At 45.5% G+C, this 21551-nt stretch overlaps 1 protein-coding gene across 1 annotated transcript; it reads right to left on the reverse strand.

The window, feature by feature from the left end:
* Window positions 1-535: 535 nt before the first annotated feature.
* LOC136422699 (cytidine monophosphate-N-acetylneuraminic acid hydroxylase-like) lies at window positions 536-18775 on the reverse strand. The gene is made up of 16 exons (XM_066410540.1): window positions 18719-18775; window positions 16853-16978; window positions 15465-15562; window positions 14331-14422; window positions 12173-12282; window positions 11545-11735; window positions 10135-10282; window positions 9144-9225; window positions 7695-7832; window positions 7169-7304; window positions 6579-6725; window positions 5159-5333; window positions 4415-4531; window positions 3088-3203; window positions 1866-2005; window positions 536-1022 (listed from the first exon to the last, which is right to left on the reverse strand). Exons 1-16 carry the CDS (start codon window positions 18773-18775, stop codon window positions 922-924), a joined length of 1974 nt encoding a protein of 657 aa, XP_066266637.1. The 3' UTR covers window positions 536-921.
* Window positions 18776-21551: the final 2776 nt, after the last annotated feature.

The raw sequence follows: 21551 nt of genomic DNA on the forward strand, positions 1-21551 counted from the left end.
CATACCGCAAATAATTTGATACCTACAATCACCAATATAGTTGTGCATTTATTTGTATTACTGTACATTTGTGATGTGTACCTATGGTTTAAATCGTTGTTTGTTATCTCGATCATGTCATTATCACTGAAATTAAAATGACACTAAGCAACCGTATACCTGAGTTGCAGAACACAGTGGATCATCATTATCATGTGTATACTGACCATTGACCGACATCCCTTCCACAGGGACAGAGATTGTAACTCAAAAGGCAGCGAGTGGAATGCTAAGCTAAGATATTTTGGTGTTTACACATTGCATGATATATTAAGGTTTTGAGATAATACTAAAACTGACCAAGTTGGTTGCTTATAGTTCCTTACACGTTTCTCACATTGTGATATATTCTCACATATATATTTTAGTATAATAGAACGTCTTACATTCCACAACATGCTTATTGTATCACAGGTTTCTCTAAATATTATATTACGTGTTATAACAGAACAAAATACATCAGAACCTGATAATAACTATAGATAATAACCTCTTACTATCCACAACATGCTTATTGTATCATAGTTTTCTCCAAATATTATGTTACATGTAATAACAGAACAACAAACATCAGAAAACTGGTACATACTTATGAAACAGTATGGAAGTTAAACACACTACACTGCCAGTGGACTAGCCCCCTGCTGCAGTGATTGCACCACAGTGTGACCCAGGGCTATGAAACGGGGATGGGCACCACCCTATACATCAATTATGGTGTGGGAGGATTTTAACTAACTAACTAACAGGCAGTGATAACACAGTACAACTATCGCACATTTGACGCAATTGAACATTTATACAATGTGTCCCAAGAACATCAGACTGTAGTAGGCTTCCTTCGAAACCTCACTTCTGCAACGTTCCGTTTTGCTAGCTGATCTAGAGGACAATGTAAGCCACTGTCGCCAGGAAAGCTATGGACGCCGGTACAAGAAGCGCCTTTGCCTGGACCAGGACTCTCAGGAGACGGGAGACTGTGTCTGTGTAGAGGATATAACAATGATGAATTCGATGATATAGAGAACTAGTTCCTTCAGTACGTTGATGAAAGTTAGACATCCAGGTAGTAAGATACGCCAAAAATAATTACTCAAGCAAAACTTTATCCAGTTGCTTGAGTAATTATTTTTGGAGTTCCTTCAGTATTCTACATTCTAAAACATGCTGCTACTTTTATCAGCAGGTTTGACTTCTTTTTTTCAGGTAGTGGAAGACAAATTTATCTAGTTCTTCTATAATATATGGGTCCCTTGATGTCAACAGTAGATTTGTTTTTCATTTTGGGTACGTTGGTAAATGATTGGTTTCTTTTATTATCATAAAATGGACAACTAGATATGAAATAACTTTTGTCTTAGAGGGGTAGTATTTACAAATCCTCGCCTACGTACTTAGGTAGTTTCATGCATAATCTTTTTTTTTTAATTTCTAGAGGGTGGGCACGAATTCTAATCTTACTGGTAGCGGAGTCAGCAGTTGAAGGTGGGTTTCTAAAAGTTGCTGTTGTGTCACTGCCACAATGGACAATTATTCAGGAGAATAAATCGCGACTATAAGTAAACAATGGGATATCATCGTTACTGTTATTTGGCTGAATGAAATTTAAACTACTGTTCCAATTATCACTTTATATCGCAAACGGCTTTTTATTGTTTTAACGGGGAAGGGAAATGGGAAATGCGGGTTCGTACTTATTCAACAACTGCAACTTTGATTAAAATATATATTAAAATAAAAATTCTATTACGCATACGTAGATGCAATGACGATATCATCATCACAGAGCATTATCATCATGCTGCTCTGCTACTTCTGTATCTCACCTGTACGCTTTGCCGTGTCGTGTGGCGGTTTCCACGCCGCCCTGGGAAGTTTCCCCCCGTGACGCAGCTTCTGCTTGTTCAGGAAACCTTCCCAGTCCGGGGGCTGCAGGGACAGCAGAATTTGCACGTGGTTCCAGAACCTGCGGACGGAGATTGAGACTAGTCTCCAACCAGACCCATTGGATTGCAAAGACCGTATCCAACTGGAAGAAGGAGCTTGTAATGCAATCCAAGGTCTGGAACAAGTCGGTCTGAACAAAGGCTATCAACATCTAATTGTTACCTAATCAAACTGTGCTTGTGTAAGTGAGTTAATTACTCTCTGTCCGCACGGGCGTGCGCGGGTGACTGGGCTTGTTCCAGAAATCGGTCATAAAAAGATTAGTACCCCGGACATTCGTACGGCTGTTAGCATTACAACGAGGAGGGGCAGCGGCACCTTTATTGAATAGAAATGCTCCGCCCTGTTTGAGTTATAGCAGATCTTGGGTTGCGAAACGTACTTCCTCTGCCAGTTTGATACGGTCTTTATGCAACCTATAGATCTGCTTGGAGATTAGATTGAGACGTCATCAGTCAAGATAGACATTGGGTAAATTGAGGTAAATCATAGACAACACAATGAACTCATTCTCCTAAGCTGAGCTTCGCCCACGCCCAACGCAACATGCACACTGTATCTTGGGAGGGCTCTGCTAAATCGACCATTGAATTGTTCACTTTTGGGGTGTGGCCTCGAGCTCTAACCGACTGTAAACCAATCATAGAATCGGCTTTACCAAGAGAAAAGATTTAGGCAATTCTCTGATTGGCTGAAAGCTGGCTGGAGGCCACGCCCATAGAAGTGGAAACCTCCGCCCGGTTTAAGCCCCCCTCTCACTGGACCCGCGGCGCCCTGGCGGCGTCGCTGCGGCCGATCGAATTGACAAAGCACTCAAAGAATTTCATCGATAAAAACCGAATCTTTTAAAGCTTTGTGTGTTTTGTTGTCTTTTGGGTCATACTTTTACGTTATGTATGATATTCTCATTATAAAGTCAAGGGTAACACACATCCAGTTTAGGACGCAGCGACGCCGCCAGCGTGCCGCGGGTCCAGTGAGAGGGGGGCTTCAGCAGAGCCTCCTCAAGGTATATAATATAGGCCGCGGGCGAGGCTCTTCGGAGGAGAATGAAAGAACTTGACTGGTAACACGTTGAGGAGGAACTTTCCATTCTCTTACTTGAAGTGAAACGTGTCCGGATCCCGTGACAGGCGGTTCTGGAAGCCCAGATAGAGGTCGTCCCAAAACAGACCGTGCAGAACTGTCTGTCTGTGGACCCCGATCCTGTTCTTGATCTGGGTAGGCAGTAAATGATTCTGATTATAATTATTATATCATTAATTGTACATACATGCCCTATCGGGCTAAATACAGGCATACAGATACAAAATTCGTGGCAAAGTACATATAATGGCGCGGACAAGACTTCCAATACTAATCTAAAATATTGGTTCTAAAACTACTCTAAGACATAGGTATGGTTCCTCCTCGTCTCTTTGTGGTGCTAAAGATATAGGTTGAGATTGATAAAAACGCTCCGATCTAAACACAAGTACAAACTGTGCAGGTGGCAATACGCGAATTAAAGCAGCTCTAGGAGGCAAGGTGTTCTGTAGGTGTCTGAAGATGGTTCGATGGTTCGGGTTGTTGACTTAGAATGTAAAGGTCATGAGTTCGACTCCGTAGCAGTCCCCACTATTGTGCGCTTGGGAAAGATGAAATGAGAATCCAGGGGTCCGTCCTAGTATGAAGGGATCAAGTCTTTCGATTTTACGCAACTTGTACCTCCTGTACAAAACTTATGTGTTACGCCTAAAAAGCGCTTTGCCGATTAAGCGGAATGAAAACAAACTCATTGGTTAAGGATAAAGCTGACCATAAAAGGAAACCATTGAAGACTGGAGAAGCCAATCAAAAATTTCTATTCTGAGGCAATGAGTCGACCTTATAAGAAGACCTCAAGAAAAAGACAGTTTTTAAGGTATTGCTGTTACCTCTTTGTGGTGTTAAAGATATAGGTTGAGATTGATAAAAACGATCCGATCTAAACACAGGTGCATACTGTGCAAGTGACAATACGCGAAGTAAATTTCTACGGTGAGGGAAGCCTGGCGATGAGCCGACTGTATCAGAAGTCCGCAAGAAAAGACAGCTTTTAAGGTTCAACTTTCAGGCACCTGGGATAATGCACTGCCCACCACCCCCCACCCCCGGACAAGCAACATTTAGTTACTGTACTAGAACAACAGTAGCTAATTGAACTATTGGCATAAACTATGTCTTGAATCAATCTTCTTTTTAAAGACTACTTCAAGACATCCTAAATTGTCTTTACCTCATTAACATATCTATTCAGAGTTTTGGTATAAAACCTGGTGTTCTCAGTCCTATCGTTAGTCACTGACGAAAGACAGTGGATACTGTCTGAAACGTCTGACTGTTTCAAAAGCTTATCCAGTTGCTTGAGTAATTATTTTTGGCGTAGCTTTTAAGGTATTGCTGTTACCTCCAGGTACGGATGTTTCCTGTCAGGTCTCTGACAGGGGAAGGACAGGTCCAGGAAGTCCACCAGGAAGTCGTACCCTCCCTCCACGGGGTTAAAGTAGTCATCGGTCTCTATCATCTGAAACGTTCATCGAGCACATCAAGTTATACAAAGGAGAGAGAGTGCTACATTCGTGGAGAGTCGAATCAAGCATTTGCTGGCTGATCAGTCGGCATCAGTAAAGATGTTTGATAAACTTTGTTGACATTGGCAAACTCTTGGTGATTCGGAGTTAACTTTATGTTAGTGTACAGGTCAGTGCATTTGTGGTGAATGGTAACTTGATACTGTGTTATAAATTACACACAAGACAGTGTTTAGAAATTGACATTGTGTGGTGACCTTCCTAGCTTTTCAGCTGAAAACAACAGGCCAATTTATCATTTTGAAAACAATTTCTGTAAGAAACATAACACCGAGGGCAGTAGCACAGCTACGATACAGCTATAAGAACTCAACTAGGATGACAAACTTTAGCCTCTACCAGGCTCCACTGATCGCTGGGAAAATAGTACAAATCGGCCAAATAGAGTGAATAGTATGCCAAGGGTAGTCCTCTATGCAGGGAAGTTCAATGGGTGACCCACGGACTATTGACCTTCCCTGCATAGCGGACTACCCTTGGCATACAATTCACTCTATTTGGCCGATTTCTGCTATTTTCCCAGCGATCCGCGGAGTCTGGTAGAGGCTAGACAAACTTACCCGCAGCACCAGGTCATAGTTCTTGAACCCTACCCACTCATAGTAGAACCGTATCCAGTCTGGGTAGGCAAAGATCTCGTTCTCTATACTCTCGTTGATCTTGTCGATGTAGAAGTCGAAGTCCCAGCTGTCCTTGTACAGCTTAGTGTGGGGAGGGGGGTCCGCTATCGCACGCCTGAGAGGAGTAAGTATGGACGGTTTAGAAACTTCGTGCCACAACTTCAAGTAAGTCACTTGATTCCAGCGCAGAAAACGTACTAGGTAAATTTGGCCCTTAATGCATATGTTTTCAACATTAGGTACGTTGATATGTTGTCGTATCATTTGTTTCTTTGTCTTTGTTTGTTTGTTTCTGGGTAGCATGAATTAACAGTGAATACATAGATATCATGTTATAGTGTTTATTGCATTGTGTGTGTGTGTGTGTGTGTGTGTGTGTGTGTGTGTGTGTGTGTGTGTGTGTGTGTGTGTGTGTGTTTGTGTGTTTGTGTGTTTGTGTGTTTGTGTGTTTGTGAGGTTGTGAGGTTGCTTGGCCTCGAGTTAAGATTTATGTGAGTTCTTGATCCACATACAGATCTTCAGATCTTCAAAGATTCTTAAACCTCCCGATTTTGTTGTGGAAGATCAGTAAATGCAGGGAATTACGCCACCATCCGTATTACGCATGCTTATTGCGCATGCGCATACGCGCTACAGATGACCATAAAGTTTGTTCTGAAAAAGCAAGATGGCGCCTAAGATCTCCAAGCAGAGGCTGGATTCCGGCTAGTTTTTGACGTGTTTTTAGGCGTTTTTGTTGGACTTTCTATTTTGTCCGACACAGCTGGCGACATTGATAGAAAAAAGGGACAAAATAGACAACCCGACAAAAACACCTAAAACACGTCAAAACCTCTTCTTAAAGAGCACGCCGGAGCAACCCGATGAAGCTGTTTTAAAAAAAGGAAAGCGATCTCGAACCAGTTTAGCTCGAATGAACTCAATGAACAGATGAGCTAATCTTCCACTGGTCCTGACAGAGAAGACAGACCCGATGTATTTACAGGTTCATTGTACCGGGAAATTACCCTAGCTCTTTTCGACAAGCACAGTGAACAGTGGACCACGGCTTAACGTCCTGTCCTAAGGACTGCGACCCTTTCCGGTAGCGTGCATGTTGGGTGAGCGACACCGTCGGGATCGAACCCGGGGCATCTAGTTCCAGAGGCAGGGCCGCTAACCACTGGACTACACACGCTACTAGTTTGTGTGAGGATTTGATGATGTACCTCGTACCTGCGGTCGAGCGACATCATCAAATCCTCACACAAGCTAGTAGCGTGCATAGTCCAGTCATGACCTCAATGAAAAGCGGCCTGCGTGCCGATTTGAGCTTATCATGAATAAATAAAGGTTCAAACAAACAAACAAACAAACAAACCTGCGGTCGGCTGCGTCCCCCAGAGCCAGCGCCAGGTCCAGGGTGGACCCAGGCTTGGGCGTCCACGTCATGACGGAGTCCAGGTGTCTGTTGATGACGGCGGCAAGCTGCTCGGGTCTGTTCTTGGGGTTATTCTCCAGGATGTACCTGATAAGGAGGAATAAAATACTCGTCATAAGGGAACAGGTCGCTTCGCTACATTGTCAGTTCGCTACAGTCGCTTCGCTACATGGTAGAACTCATTTTGCTACATTTGAATGTTATTTCTCTCAGTAGACTTATAGTATGAGAACTCGAATGGAATAACTTATCTTTTACCGAAGATGCTCCCTGATACATCAATTAATTTCTATTCTTGCCCATTTCGTACACGTTCAGATGTTTAAGTGAAGTACACCTGTTTGTTTGAATTTTGCACACATTGTCAAACTTAGTCTGCTCACATGCAACATAAACGAGACTTACAGACACGTGTCCTTATTGACACGTGCCTTCACAGATACGTGACGTCAGCAATTGGTTAAACGTGCCAGGAAGTTTATAACGTCCACCGTCTTTTTTAAGTGATGGCTGCAGTAAGCTCCACTTACTTGTCCGTCGGATGTGCTTCGAGGAAGAATCCGGCGAACGGGCAGTAGACCTTAGGGTTGACCTCACGAACCACCTCCTTCTTGTGGAACAGCAGATTCTTCCTGTCGTTCGCCATGAACTTCTCTTTCCATTCCTCTGAAGTGAAATTATCATAAACAAATTCATTCTTTCATTCATTCAGAGAGCATCAGCTGAGACACGTTCCAGCCTTATATTTGCAAATCAAAAAATATATAATACATTGTTTAACATCACTTCTGGAGATACATGATGTCGCCATTAACGGCTAGGTCACATTCACATTCACATTCACAAATTTGCACGACCCGTTAACGAATGACCCAAGAATGCCATTTGGTCGTACGACGTGCTTGACCAGCCTCATGTGGGCCAAGCAACTACGACGAAGGTTGAATAAAAAGACTCTTTGTTTCGAAACTTACCTAGTCCTCTTTTAATTCATGTTGGTGGTGGCGTGTTGTGGGGGGGGGGGTAGAACAGAGTCGTAACGACACCTATTCTCACCTGTGTACTTCTTGCCTGAGAAAGTGACGGGAAACCCAGAGTTCCCGCCTGAGAAGTCGCTCATCATGAAGTCCACGTTCTTGGGCAGCCGGCCGGCGTTAGGCGACACGCAGTCCACGGTGTTCAGGATCAGGTGGCCTGGGGAGGGGAAAGTTAGGGTTATATCTGCAGGGTTTCCTTTGCTTCTTGCTACTTATAACATTTAGCTTTGCATGGGTGATTAAAATGAGCTAACAACACGATGCATAAACTTGACACTGTATTGATGTATCTGTATATTATTGTTTTATTGTGACCTGAACCTGATGTTGTCATAAACGGCTATGTCACATTCAGGATCTGGTGGCCTGGACAGGGTTAAGTTAGAATCATATCTGCAGGGTTTCCTTTGCTTCTTGAATCTTAATCTTAATCTTAATCATACTGGACAAAACCCCAGTGGGGCATCTCGTCCAGGGAATATGAAGTCTATTGCAAGTTCTTGCCCGTAGGCTAATTGCAAGTACATGAAACATGGGAGGACGGACAGACAATTGGTAACAACATAGCATGTGGCTATTCTAGTCTAAAAATTTACGCTAGATTCTATCTTTTTTGGGGTTTGACTTCCTTTTCCGAGACAGTGGAAGACGAATGCTCCCACTTTTTCGTATCTTTACAGTTGAATTACTTACAACGTTCAGCCATGCATGGGTGGTTAAAAGAGCTAACAACACGACGCATTAACTTGACAATGTTCAGATGTATCTGTATATTATTCTTTTGTTGTGACCTATACCTAACCCAGTGGGTATGTGTGTATATTTAAGGTCTTCATTCATTCATTCATCCACCCATTCATTCCTTCATTATTCCTTAACTATTTTCCAAAACAAAATCTCTCTATATCTCTCTCACATTCCTGGGATAGTTGGGGTTTTAGCTGTCTTACCGTAAAGACTGCTTTTAGATCCTGATAAAACAACGTTCAAATTCGCTTGAGCTGCATACAGTCTCTTACGCGAAAGAGTCTGTGAGCCAGAACCTACCCTTGTAGTCGATCAGCATGGCGGTGTCGAACTCGGGTTGTAGTTCCGAGAGTGAGTGAGTGAGTGAGTGAGTGAGTGAGTGAGTGAGTGAGTGAGTGAGTGAGTGAGTGAGTGTGTGAGTGAGTGAGTGAGTGAGTGAGTGAGTGTGTGAGTGAGTGAGTGAGTGAGTGAGTGTGTGAGTGAGTGAGTGTGTGAGTGGGTGAGTGAGTGCGTGCTTGAGTGAGCGAGTGAGTGAGTGTGTGAGTGAGTGAGTGAGTGAGTGAGTGAGTAGTGAGTGAGTGAGTGAGTGAGTGAGTGAGTGAGTGAGTGAGTGAGTAGTGAGTGAGTGAGTGAGTGAGTGAGTGAGTGAGTGAGTGAGTGAGTGAGTGAGTGAGTGAGTGAGTGAGTGAGTGAGTGAGTGAGTGAGTGGGCCAGAACCTACCCTTGTAGTCGATCAGGATGCAGGTGTCGAACTCGGGATGAACACCGTCCATCAGGATCATGAACCGCGTGTCTGCATCGATCTGGGACATTCGGATCAAAAAGACATTTTGTCATGTTATGGCGGCACGTCGGCGGGTCATGTTCGCGTATTTAAGGTTAACATCTCGTATATAGGTTCGTTTAATTGTGTCCAAAGACATATCTTATGCAACGGTCGCTACTCCGATGCAACGCTGACCAAAGAGAACAAAAGAGATTCGGCAGCTATAATAAGGTTAAATAGCAGGCTAATTACCGTATGTGCATTACATTCTGCCGACGTGCTTGTTATGGCATGTCTAACCCCAACTAAGTATACTAGTCTACTCCGGATGCCAAGTCACAATCTCACAATTAAAGCCTGAATTACTTCTCTATCCATTTACGGCAGTAGTACACCATGGCTATATTACATTCGGTAATGAAGCCTTTTCTCTTGATCGTTTTTTCATTAAATCGTAAATTCCTGTATTTTCGCGGGATCTCATTTCGTGGAAATACTGGAAAGAAAGTTTTGAGTTTGACTGAAGTTCGAGGTCGAAACAACACTGTACCACAAAATCATATATTCACGGCTTCAGGGATATCGCGGTGGGGAAACGCCGCCAAACCCACTTAAAAGAAACCACGAACATTTCAAGATTCACAGTCATCTGTTTAGTACCCTATTGATCCAATTTCAATTAGATACATGTAGGACGTTTTGAATGTATAACAAATGAACACAATACTGCAAGTGCATTTAAGTTCGCGTGGTTTTTATTTCGCGCTAAGCCTAAGGCGAAAATGGAGTGTTCGCGGTGGTTTTAAGTTTGCGGCAGTGCTATAGTCACATACTGCTACAGTATTGAACAAAAATGGTCGCGGTGGTTTTAAGTTTGCGCGGTGAAACCGTCGCCGCGAAAACCGCGAACATAAAACCACCGCGAACGTTTCTGCATTAACAGTACCTCTTTCCACACGCCGAACTTGCAGACGTTGATGCAGTTCAGCCGGACCCCGCTCTGTCCGAGCCTGCAGAAGACGGGCACAGACGTGTCGCCCACGTAGAACGGGACGTCGGGGTTCCTCTTCGACAGCAGCTCCAGCGTCGGGTAGCTGGGAAGGACATAGTGTGGGGGAAAATAATCACTTTCCGTATTTAACGTACAATTAAGCAGGAAAGGACAGCAGGAAAATAATCACTTTCCGTATTTAGCGTACAATTAAGCAGGAAAGGACATAGTGTGGGGGAAAATAATTACTTTCCGTATTTAGCGTACAATAAAGCAGGAAATGACATAGTGTGGGGGAAAATAATCACTTTCCTATTTAGCGTACAATTAAGCAGGAAAGGATATAGTTCGGAGAAAAATTCGCGTACAGATAGGAAGTAGGAAAGACGAATGAAAAGACATAAATCAACTCAGCAGTTTCTAAGGACATGAACTTTACATTTTGCATGATGTACAAAACTAATAAACTGGTGAGCATATATGCACCAACTACTAAGTATCTTCATCAAGGTCTTCATCGACAACGATGGACGAACATCATCACTAAGTATCTAATACCTGCTCAGAAAAGAACAAGACAAATTCATACGTTCAAATACCAGAGTTATCAACACAGGATTGAAGTGTTCCAAAAAAAAATATTTCTCCATTGAGTTGCCACAAAGTACAGTAGATAGGTTTAAAGAACGTTTGCAGGTAGATGTGCAAAGCTAAAGGTTTGGATCATGGAGTGACAGCTCGTTCAGTGTAGGTAACCAGCTGCTACCGCACCGATGACGAAGCTGATGTGTTACGCAGAAAGGGGGTTATACCGGCTATACAGATACAGACTAGCTAACAAAAAGAGTAACGACAGGAAATGGAGTACCAAGCAACATGTTCCTTCACCCAACCTTTTCGCACCAGGAAATCCCTATACCACACCTCAGCGTGCGTGCACATGTAGTCTCCAACAACCCCATGGAATGCATGTGAAGAGAATAGTACATCATCATGAGTTGAGAAATGATGCATCATCAAAGCCGCTTGTTACGTGCGTGAAAAGAAACTCAAGTCTATTTCTTTATTTCATATGTAATGAAAGCAAACAGTCGGTTATAGCGTCCGAGTATATTTCTAAAAAAAGGTTTCTTATAGCAAAAATAATACACTATGGAACAATGCAGTTTTCTTTTGCGCTTACCATTGACCAGTTGTTGGTGTTCGTTCCAATCAACTTGAACAAGATATGACGATAAACTTAACAAAACAACTGATTTGATTCTGGTTCTTGTTCATGGACCTGATTAATGACAAATTTTGCTGGAAGACTGAAAGACATTCCGACAAATCAATGAGGCTAGGAAAAACGAACTTCTTGCCTACCTGAGATGATCCGAATGTCCGTGGCTTATGTAAATGAGGTCGGCACGTGACAACCTTTCCAGCCAATCAGCGGGCGGCTCGTGCTGCAGCCACCACCCCCTGGCGAAGGCGGGCCCGGTCAGCCAGGGGTCGAAGAACATGACCTTGTCTCCCAGCTTCACCTCCATACACGCATGCGCGAAAAACGTCACCTGTGACGACATCAGAGATAATGTGCCATCAGGGTAAAGCTCACTATCACACACAGGCGCATAGCTAATTTCGCGGTAGGGAGAAAATGGAGTGTTCGCGGTGGTTTTAAGTTCGCGTTTGAAAAAAAAGCTGCTACAGTCATAGGTGGCCAAAAAGTTTCGCGGTGGTTTTAAGTTCGCGCTGAAGAGTTAACCGCGATAATCGCGAACATTTCTGCCCTTAAGTACTGTAAATGCATTTAAGTTCGCGGGGTTTTTATTTCGCGCTAAGGCGAAAATGGAGTATTCGCGGTGGTTTTAAGTTTGCGGCAGCGCTATATTCACACACATATATTGGACAAAAATGTTTGCGGTGGTTTTAAGTTCGCGATAAAACGGTCACCGCGAAAACCGCGAACATAAAACCACCGCGAACATTTCTGCACTTTTGATCCTACCTGCACCTCCCCCGGCTCAATCCTCCGCCGGGGCCGGGGGTCTGCCTTCCACGGTTCGGGTGGGCTCAGCTCCAGTAGGGTTAGCCTACCGTCCTCGTCTAGTTCGGGGACTAATGGGTCAATAACGTTAATGCATTCAAAATCGCGAACTACGTCAGGGGTGCTAGTGTCACCAAAATGAAAGCAGATCTGCAGTGGATGTCACTCGAAGAGAGAAGGAAAATGTCCAGACTATGCATGATGTACAAAATGACTAATAAACTGGTGGACGTATACCGACTAATAAGTATCTAAGACCAGCTCAGAAAAGGGAAAGAAATAGCCATGCCTTTAAGTATCAGACTTTTCAACCTAGGATTGATGTATTTAAAAATTCGTATTTTCCTAGAAAGATCATAGAGTGGAACTCGTTACAACCAAGTACAGTGGAAGCATCCTCATTAGATAGCTTGAAACAATGCATGCAGTTAGATATGCGAAGGTTAGACGTGACAGGTCGTTCGGCGTAATATAACCAGCTGCTGCCGCGCCGCGTGCCTGCAAAGCTGGTGTGTTACGCCGAATGGCGGTTATACCGGCTATATAGATACAGATGGTTGATTCGAATCTTAGTTCAGTGAAAGAGGTCGAGGTCGGGGTAGTAATACGACGACGACGGTTCGCCCTAGCGGGTAATGTTGTATACGTGGCGGAGGTGACTAATGCATGTGTTAACCGAGGGAAAACGTGTATGATGATGTTTGTCTCAATCTGCATCTTGGTGGATTCTTACCATTCAACGACCCGGAGCCCAGCGCGTACAGGGCAAAATGTATGCTAACAGTATATGAATCAACGTTATCAGTGACAATTTAGCTAATGAAACCCACCACACTGTCCTCTCCCGTTTTTTGTTTTATTCAAGACAAGTTGCGATATACCAGAAGATTTATGTGAAATGTCGAGACAATTTGGGGTGATAGGTAAATGCCCTGGTGAGGACATAGCATTGAAGCAACCTTAAGGACATCATACAATGTCCTTGGCATCATTTGAGGACGCAGTTTGTTTTGCTTCCCATACAACAGGCCTATATGGTCCCATAACAACAAGAAAGGTTCGCTTTTTTTTGCTGTTAGTTTTTGGTTTAGGAGTTGCATGATCTGGTAGAGTATGTGTGGGTTGAATGAACTGCAGTTACCGGTGTCACTGGCCCTGCACACGCCATAGGTAACCTTTAAAATCTCCCGTCTTGAGAGATGCTTTGTGTGTTACTGTGGCAGATTGCAAATGTCATTGATTAATTGTTCAGATGGCCAGGCTAACATGCGCATCGCGTCTTTGGAAGATTACTGACCCGTGTAATTATAGCTCGAGAAATTTCGAAAGCCTACGTGCACCCCACTGTCTTGAATAGAAACGTCTGTTTGATTTAGTAGTTATCGTGGGTGGCACTAGTTTATACGCGAACTGATTTTTGTTTTGGGGGGGGGGGGTCAATTCTGTGTAACAGTGCGTTCTACCTTGTTCCGACAAAGTTTGGGCGTTTGCTGTTGGTCGATCAATGAATGTGAAAAAAAATAAAGATTTGCATACCAACATCAAATTACTTGAGTATGCTTCAATGACCACGAGTATAATTCTTCTTTTCTTCACTGAAGGATTCATTTTTTTCTAATATAGGAAAGAGAGCGTACAGGGAATCGGTCGATGAGGATTTAATAGGTAAAGATGGCGTCGCGGTGGCGCAGTGGCAGGGTGTTTAGCCCAGAACCGAGAGGTCCAGGGTTCGAATCCGGAGTCCCCTGATTTGTCTCGTTGACGCTGTGTCCTTGAATAAGGCACTTAACACGACTTTCCCTCACTTCACTTAGGTTAAAACCAGTACCTAGCTTCGGTTAGGGACGTCCCTCGGATAGGACGTTAAATGGAGGTCTCGTGTTTGAGGAGAGTCACGCCCACAGCCCGTAAAAGAACCCAACACACTTATCGAAAAGAGTAGGGTTCCTTCCCGGTGTGAGTGGATCAAATATATCTGTCCGGATATGCAGCTTGTACTGTTCAGTATAAACCTGGTGTGTTACGCTATGAGGCGGTTTACCGGGTATGCAATACAAAATTCCGATTTTACTGTGTAGTATTTCCCTAGAAATAGCGCCCAAGATCCATTAACACTTACATAGCTGTTCCTGTGTGAAGCTGTCAGGCGGGTTGACGTACTTCATGGTAGATGTGTCCAGCTTCCAGTTGTGTTTGGAACAGCGCACAACGCTGCGGAGAGTGGGGGGTGTGGTCAGCAAGCGCAGCGTTCAGTGGACTGACATCGACAAAAAACGACTCTTTTTAAGCTGTGTGTTTTGTATTTTTCATTTTTTTGCCGTACGTTTGCAGGCGACCTCAATAGTACGACCTTCCCCAACCGAAGTCAGGTACCCATTCACACTTGGGTGGAGAGAGGAAAGTGTTTCCCAAGGGCACAACATCGGGGCATATCGGGGTTTCGAACCCGGGACCTCTCGGTTCAGGGCGAAACACCGATTGCGCCACACGATGCCACAGTGGAGGATGTGGTAAAGCCCCCCTCTCACTGGACCCGCGGCACGCTGGCGGCGTCGCTGCGTCCTAAAGCCCCCCTCTCATTGGACCCGCGGCACGCTGGCGGCGTCGCTGCGGCCGATCGAATTGACAAAGCACTCAACGAATTTCATCGACAAAAAACGAATCTTTTTAAGCTTGGTGTGTTTTGTTGTCTTTTTGGTCATACTTGTACGTTTTGAATGATGTTCCCATTATAAAGTCAAGGGTAACACAAATCCAGTTTAGCACGCAGCGACACCGCCAGCATGCCGCGGGTCCAGTGAGAGGAGGGGGGGGGGGGGGGGGGGTCAGCGAGCGCAGCGTTCAATCCAGTTACATAATACGCCGTACGTACGATTTTGTATTTTTCATTTTGTTTTGCCGTACGTTTGAAATCAGTGCATTTTCCTACGCATAGCCTCGCCTGCGGCCAATATAACATACCTTGGGGAGCCCCTGCTAAATCGAGCACCGGTACTTTTACTTGGAAAAGCAGTAGTAAGTGATCATGCATGATTTATAATTTTTCTAATATTGTATGTACCATGATACTTGAAGATGTAGATATTTTCAGGTTTAACAATTAAGCTGTCAGTCCCTGTTTTAATAAGGATACAGAAACATGCCTTATGTGCTGCACCCGGTTATAACCGGGATAGGGTATAAAAAAACTGGCAGCTTAAGGGTTAAGTTTACGACCTGGAGTGGAATCTTACTGCTTTTTCATTTTTCTTACTTGCAGGCCGCATCTTCGATGTCTCTCACGAAGGTTCCCCGCTGGTGCTTACAGACGTTACGACAAGCCTTGTACGGATTCTCGGCAGCCGTAGAATCCTATAGGAAGAACAAAATAGCGCATTTTTAAGAAATTAAAAAAAATGTTCAAAACCGTTCCTTAAAGGCAACCAAAGCAATATTAGGGACCAAAAAAGATGGAAATAAAAAAAATGCTGAAATGTTTATTGTAGTGACATTTACTAACACTGTCTAGCACATTTGTGTAATAACTTCATACTTTGAGCATTTCAAAACCGTGCAAAAACATGGCATATATGCATACGATGATCCCTTTAGTTTCGCGAGCCTACAAAATCCCCGGCGACGATTTTCAGTGAGTTCTCACATTACAACGAAGTCATATTTTTGCATGATGGACGTCGCTATACATTGTGATAGTGTTGTTTGAAGTAATCATGACTAAATAAATTGACTTTCAAAATCCGATTTTCGGTCCCTGATATTGCTTGGGTTGCCTTTAATATATATCTGTGCAAATACCGCTAGGTGACCTGTGAACATCGGTCAATCTCTATAAATAGCACAGTGCTCAAGAGAACACCGGCCATATTACTGCTGAACACGTTATGTAATGCTTAGGTCACTTTTTTAGATTTTTATTTTATTAAACAACTGAAGAATACACAGGACACAGAGGTGATACACTCTAGCAGTAGCTAATATCAAACATCACCTCTGAACATAGGGCACATTTCCAAACCGGGGCCCGGCCGGACTGTTTGTGTGAACGAAAATTAAACAATTCATATCAAGAATTCACACAACTGGTGTTCATGATTAATTTTTGCAACTTTTTTTGGCTTTGGTTGTCTTTTATATCATACTTTTAGTTCCTGAAAACTGCCCAGCCGGGCCCCGGTTGGGAATTATGACCTTATTTAGCATTAGACTTCGCAGATTCGTCCGACGAGGAATTTTCTGTGCGACGCCGACTTTAGATTGAGAGGCTTTAAATGATAATAATGGTTTTTATTGGTTTATTGGTCAGAAATTACCCGCAATTGCAGCCTTTTTAGTGCTGAATTGATGCAGGGTTTGGAGGTTTCACATAATACACAACATATACATATTTTATCCACACTTGCATTTCGTGGAGCTGTCGCAAGGGTCTGGGCGGCTGCCATTCGGCGCCACCAGGTGACCTCAATACGACCTTCCCCAACCGAAGTCAGGTACCCATTTACACTTGGGTGGAGTGAGGAAAGTCTTGTAAAGTGCCTTTCCCAAGGGCACAAGATCGGTGACATAACAGGATTCGAACCCCGGACTACTTGGTTCTGAGCCGAACGCTCTGCCGTTGCGCTACACGACCCCACACGAACATACCTTATAGATTATGAAGTTTCCGATCCTTCTGTGAATCAGGTTGACCCCTGACCTCAAGGCTTCTGTCTCTTGTGTAGACAGTTGAAGGACTTCCACGGTTCGCTGGTCCATGGTCCGCCCGGGGGGCTAACCCCTCTGTTACAGTCCTGCCAAACGATATGCAAGAAAACTCTGAATTTAATTGCAGAGGTAAGACTTCCACTCCCGGTTCAAACCCTGGGAAGGGCTTCTCGGTTGGGGCTGCACCCGTCTTTCCTAGGGGACGTAAAATGGGAATCCTGTGTTCGTGCAATTCACCACAAGCAGAATTCTGTAAAAGGTCGGCTGATTACCTATTCATTGATACATAATCTAGTGGAAAATAACACCGCCTTCTGGAGTTCAGGACCCCTTTAAACATCGCCTGCTTGCGGCAGGTCGTCCCACAGGTCGTTCACCTGAGAAACTGGTACGTGGTGTTACGCCAACGGGCGGTTGAACTGGCTAGATATCATACAAATACTGTAAGTGCAGAAATATTCGCGGTGGTTTTATGTTCGCGGTTTTCCTACGGGGTAACGGATCTAGCCTCCATCAGGCCTTCCTACGGGGGTACGGATCTAGCCTCCACCAGGCCTTCCTACGGGGGTACGGATCTAGCCTCAACCAGGCCTTCCTACGGGGGTACGGATCTAGCCTCCATCAGGCCTTCCTACGGGGGCACGGATCTAACCTCCACCAGGCCTTCCTACGGGGGCACGGATCTAGCCTCCACCAGGCCTTCCTACGGGGGTACGGATCTAGCCACCATCAGGCCTTCCTACGGGGGCACGGATCTAGCCTCCACCAGGCCTTCCTACGGGGGCACGGATCTAGCCTCCACCAGGCCTTCCTACGGGGGCACGGATCTAGCCACCATCAGGCCTTCCTACGGGGGCACGGATCTAGCCTCCACCAGGCCTTCCTACGGGGGCACGGATCTAGCCTCCACCAGGCCTTCCTACGGGGGCACGGATCTAGCCACCATCAGGCCTTCCTACGGGGGCACGGATCTAGCCTCCACCAGGCCTTCCTACGGGGGCACGGATCTAGCCTCCACCAGGCCTTCCTACGGGGGCACGGATTTAGCCTCCGCCGGGCCTTCCTACGGGGGTACGGATCTAGCCTCCACCAGGCCTTCCTATGGGGGTACGGATCTAGCCTCCCCCAGGCCTTCCTACGGGGGTACGGATCTAGACTCCATCAGGCCTTCCTACGGGGGCACGGATCTAGCCTCCATCAGGCCTTCCTACGGGGGTACGGATCTAGCCTCCATCAGGCCTTCCTACGGGGGTACGGATCTAGCCACCATCAGGCCTTCCTACGGGGGCACGGATCTAGCCTCCACCAGGCCTTCCTACGGGGGCACGGATCTAGCCTCCACCAGGCCTTCCTACGGGGGCACGGATCTAGCCTCCACCAGGCCTTCCTACGGGGGCACGGATCTAGCCTCCACCAGGCCTTCCTACGGGGGTACGGATCTAGCCACCATCAGGCCTTCCTACGGGGGCACGGATCTAGCCTCCACCAGGCCTTCCTACGGGGGCACGGATCTAGCCTCCACCAGGCCTTCCTACGGGAGTACGGATCTAGCCTCCACCAGGCCTTCCTACGGGAGTACGGATTTAGCCTCCCCCAGGCCTTCCTACGGGGGTACGGATCGCAGAATTCGGCACAAAAAGTTCAATAATTGGCCGGGAGAGTCAGTCCACTGGAAGGTAAACATTTTCAATGCGCCTGCAAATGAAAACCTCTGGTTGCCAAACTCCCCTGGCAAATATTCTCCCTATACAGCAGGCGTAGTTAGTCTGGTAGAGACTAATAAAGAACAGTCTCTACCAGACTAACTAGGCTGGCTAAAGGGGGAATGTTTGCCAGGGTAGTTTGGCCACCATTGGGGGGCATTTTCTCGCGCAGTGAGGGAGAAATGATTCTCTTCCGGCTCACTGACTCTCAGGGCCGATCATTCACCTATTTCTTTCAGAATTCAACCCTCCATACCCCCTCAGAAACGCCTGGAGCAGGCTACATGTAGCCTCTACCAGGCTCCGGTGATCGCTGGATAAACGAAATTGGCCAAATAGAGAGGATAGTATGCTAAGGAAGTCGGCTACGGAGAGAGGGTCTGTCGCCTATTGGGCCCTCTCTCCAAAGCCGACTCCCTTAGCATACTATTCACTCTATTTGGCCAATCTGTACCATTTTTCCAGCGATCCACGGAGAGGCTATGCTACATGAATGATTCCTACCGTCTGGTTCCAAGAGATCCTAGACAATGAGGCCAGATCACAGCTCGTGCACCGTGCCCCCAGTCTCCAGTGTTGGGTGTCGTCTGTTACTTAACGCGTGTCTGGCCTGGAGGGCCTTGTGACTCACACTGGCAGCCCGTCCAGGCCTGAACCCGTCCAACAACCTGTCATTAGAGGGGTTTGCCATTGAAAGAGTCGGAGTAAGCTCACGTAATTTATGAGGCTTGTCAGTGATTTTAACCTCTAGACTTCTATACATAGTTAAGGACTAGGCTCTACCATGCTCCGCGGGTCGCTGGGAAAATAGTAGAAATTGGCCAAATAGAGTCAATTGTATGAAGGGAGTCGGCTACGGAGAGAGGGTCCAATATAACTGCGCCTGAGAATGAAACCCTCCATGGCCAAAGTCCCCCGGCAAATGTTCTCCCTATAGCCGGCGCGGTTAGTCTGGTGGAGACTAGTTAAGGCCGGAAAAGGACCATCGACGCGCATAAGGTTATAGTAGGCCTAGGGTGCAATAGAGAATCCTGCAAGCAAACAAGCGAAGACGGTTCATAATCCGTTTTCACGCCAACTAAATCAGATGATCGCCAGCGCGCAGTAATTTTAACGACTTGAAAGGTCGTTGGCCTTCTGGGCGGCAAGCTACGCCTCAGCCCAGCCGTCTGCAAACTTGAACCCCAAGTCTCTCTACGCTGAGGTTTGAAGCTTCCTTAAGTATAGAGCAAAACTCAAGCACCCAGCGGCTGGAATTTTGCGTTTAAGTGATATTTACAAGCTCGGAGCTGACTAAAGCATTCTAATTTGGTTCCTGAACATCATATTCATGATTGATGATGATCACCTGCCTACCTAGACTAACGTTAGAGGTCACACGCGAGGTTATGCCTGTAACGCACGCTGAACTATGAACTTTCACCTCTGAGACGGGAGGCAACATTTGAGCCCGATAAACACCACAACTTCAATAGTAGCTGCACTAATAGCTCCATGGAGCTGGCTCCATGGAGCTAGCTCCATGGAGCAGGTTAGTGCAGCCTTGCGGCAAAGTTTTTCTACCTCCATGGAGCTGGCTGGCTCTACGCACTTTCAATGCAAAATCAGGGTTAACGTCACCCCTAAGAAAAGTGTAAAAATCTCTATTCGGAAACGCCGCTCTACCGCCACCATGCTCGATAGCTGCTATAACGTGTATTCCAATGCCTCTACGCACTTTCAATGCAAAATCAGGGTTAACGTCACCCCTAAGAAAAGTGTAAAAATCTCTATTCGGAAACGCCGCTCTACCGCCACCATGCTCGATAGCTGCTATAACGTGTATTCCAATGCCTCTACGCACTTTCAATGCAAAATCAGGGTTAACGTCACCCCTAAGAAAAGTGTAAAAATCTCTATTCGGAAACGCCGCTCTACCGCCACCATGCTCGATAGCTGCTATAACGTGTATTCCAATGCCTCTACGCACTTTCAATGCAAAATCAGGGTTAACGTCACCCCTAAGAAAAGTGTAAAAATCTCTATTCGGAAACGCTGCTCTACCGCCACCATGCTCGATAGCTGCTATAACGTGTATTCCAATGCCTCTACGCACTTTCAATGCAAAATCAGGGTTAACGTCACCCCTAAGAAAAGTGTAAAAATCTCTATTCGGAAACGCCACTCTACCGCCACCATGCTCGATAGCTGCTATAACGTGTGTTCCTATGCCTCTACGCACTTTCAATGCAAAATCAGGGTTAACGTCACCCCTAAGAAAAGTGTAAAAATCTCTATTCGGAAACGCCACTCTACCGCCACCATGCTCGATAGCTGCTATAACGTGTATTCCAATGCCTCTACGCACTTTCAATGCAAAATCAGGGTTAACGTCACCCCTAAGAAAAGTGTAAAAATCTCTATTCGGAAACGCCGCTCTACCGCCACCATGCTCGATAGCTGCTATAACGTGTATTCCAATGCCTCTACGCACTTTCAATGCAAAATCAGGGTTAACGTCACCCCTAAGAAAAGTGTAAAAATCTCTATTCGGAAACGCCGCTCTACCGCCACCATGCTCGATAGCTGCTATAACGTGTATTCCAATGCCTCTACGCACTTTCAATGCAAAATCAGGGTTAACGTCACCCCTAAGAAAAGTGTAAAAATCTCTATTCGGAAACGCCGCTCTACCGCCACCATGCTCGATAGCTGCTATAACGTGTATTCCAATGCCTCTACGCACTTTCAATGCAAAATCAGGGTTAACGTCACCCCTAAGAAAAGTGTAAAAATCTCTATTCGGAAACGCCGCCCTACCTCCCGCCACCATGCTCGATAGCTGCTATAACGTGTGTTCCTATGCCTCTACGCACTTTCAATGCAAAATCAGGGTTAACGTCACCCCTAAGAAAAGTGTAAAAATCTCTATTCGGAAACGCCGCTCTACCGCCACC

The sequence above is a fragment of the Branchiostoma lanceolatum genome, chromosome 1, assembly GCF_035083965.1.
Source record: "Branchiostoma lanceolatum isolate klBraLanc5 chromosome 1, klBraLanc5.hap2, whole genome shotgun sequence".
NCBI lineage: Eukaryota > Metazoa > Chordata > Leptocardii > Amphioxiformes > Branchiostomatidae > Branchiostoma > Branchiostoma lanceolatum.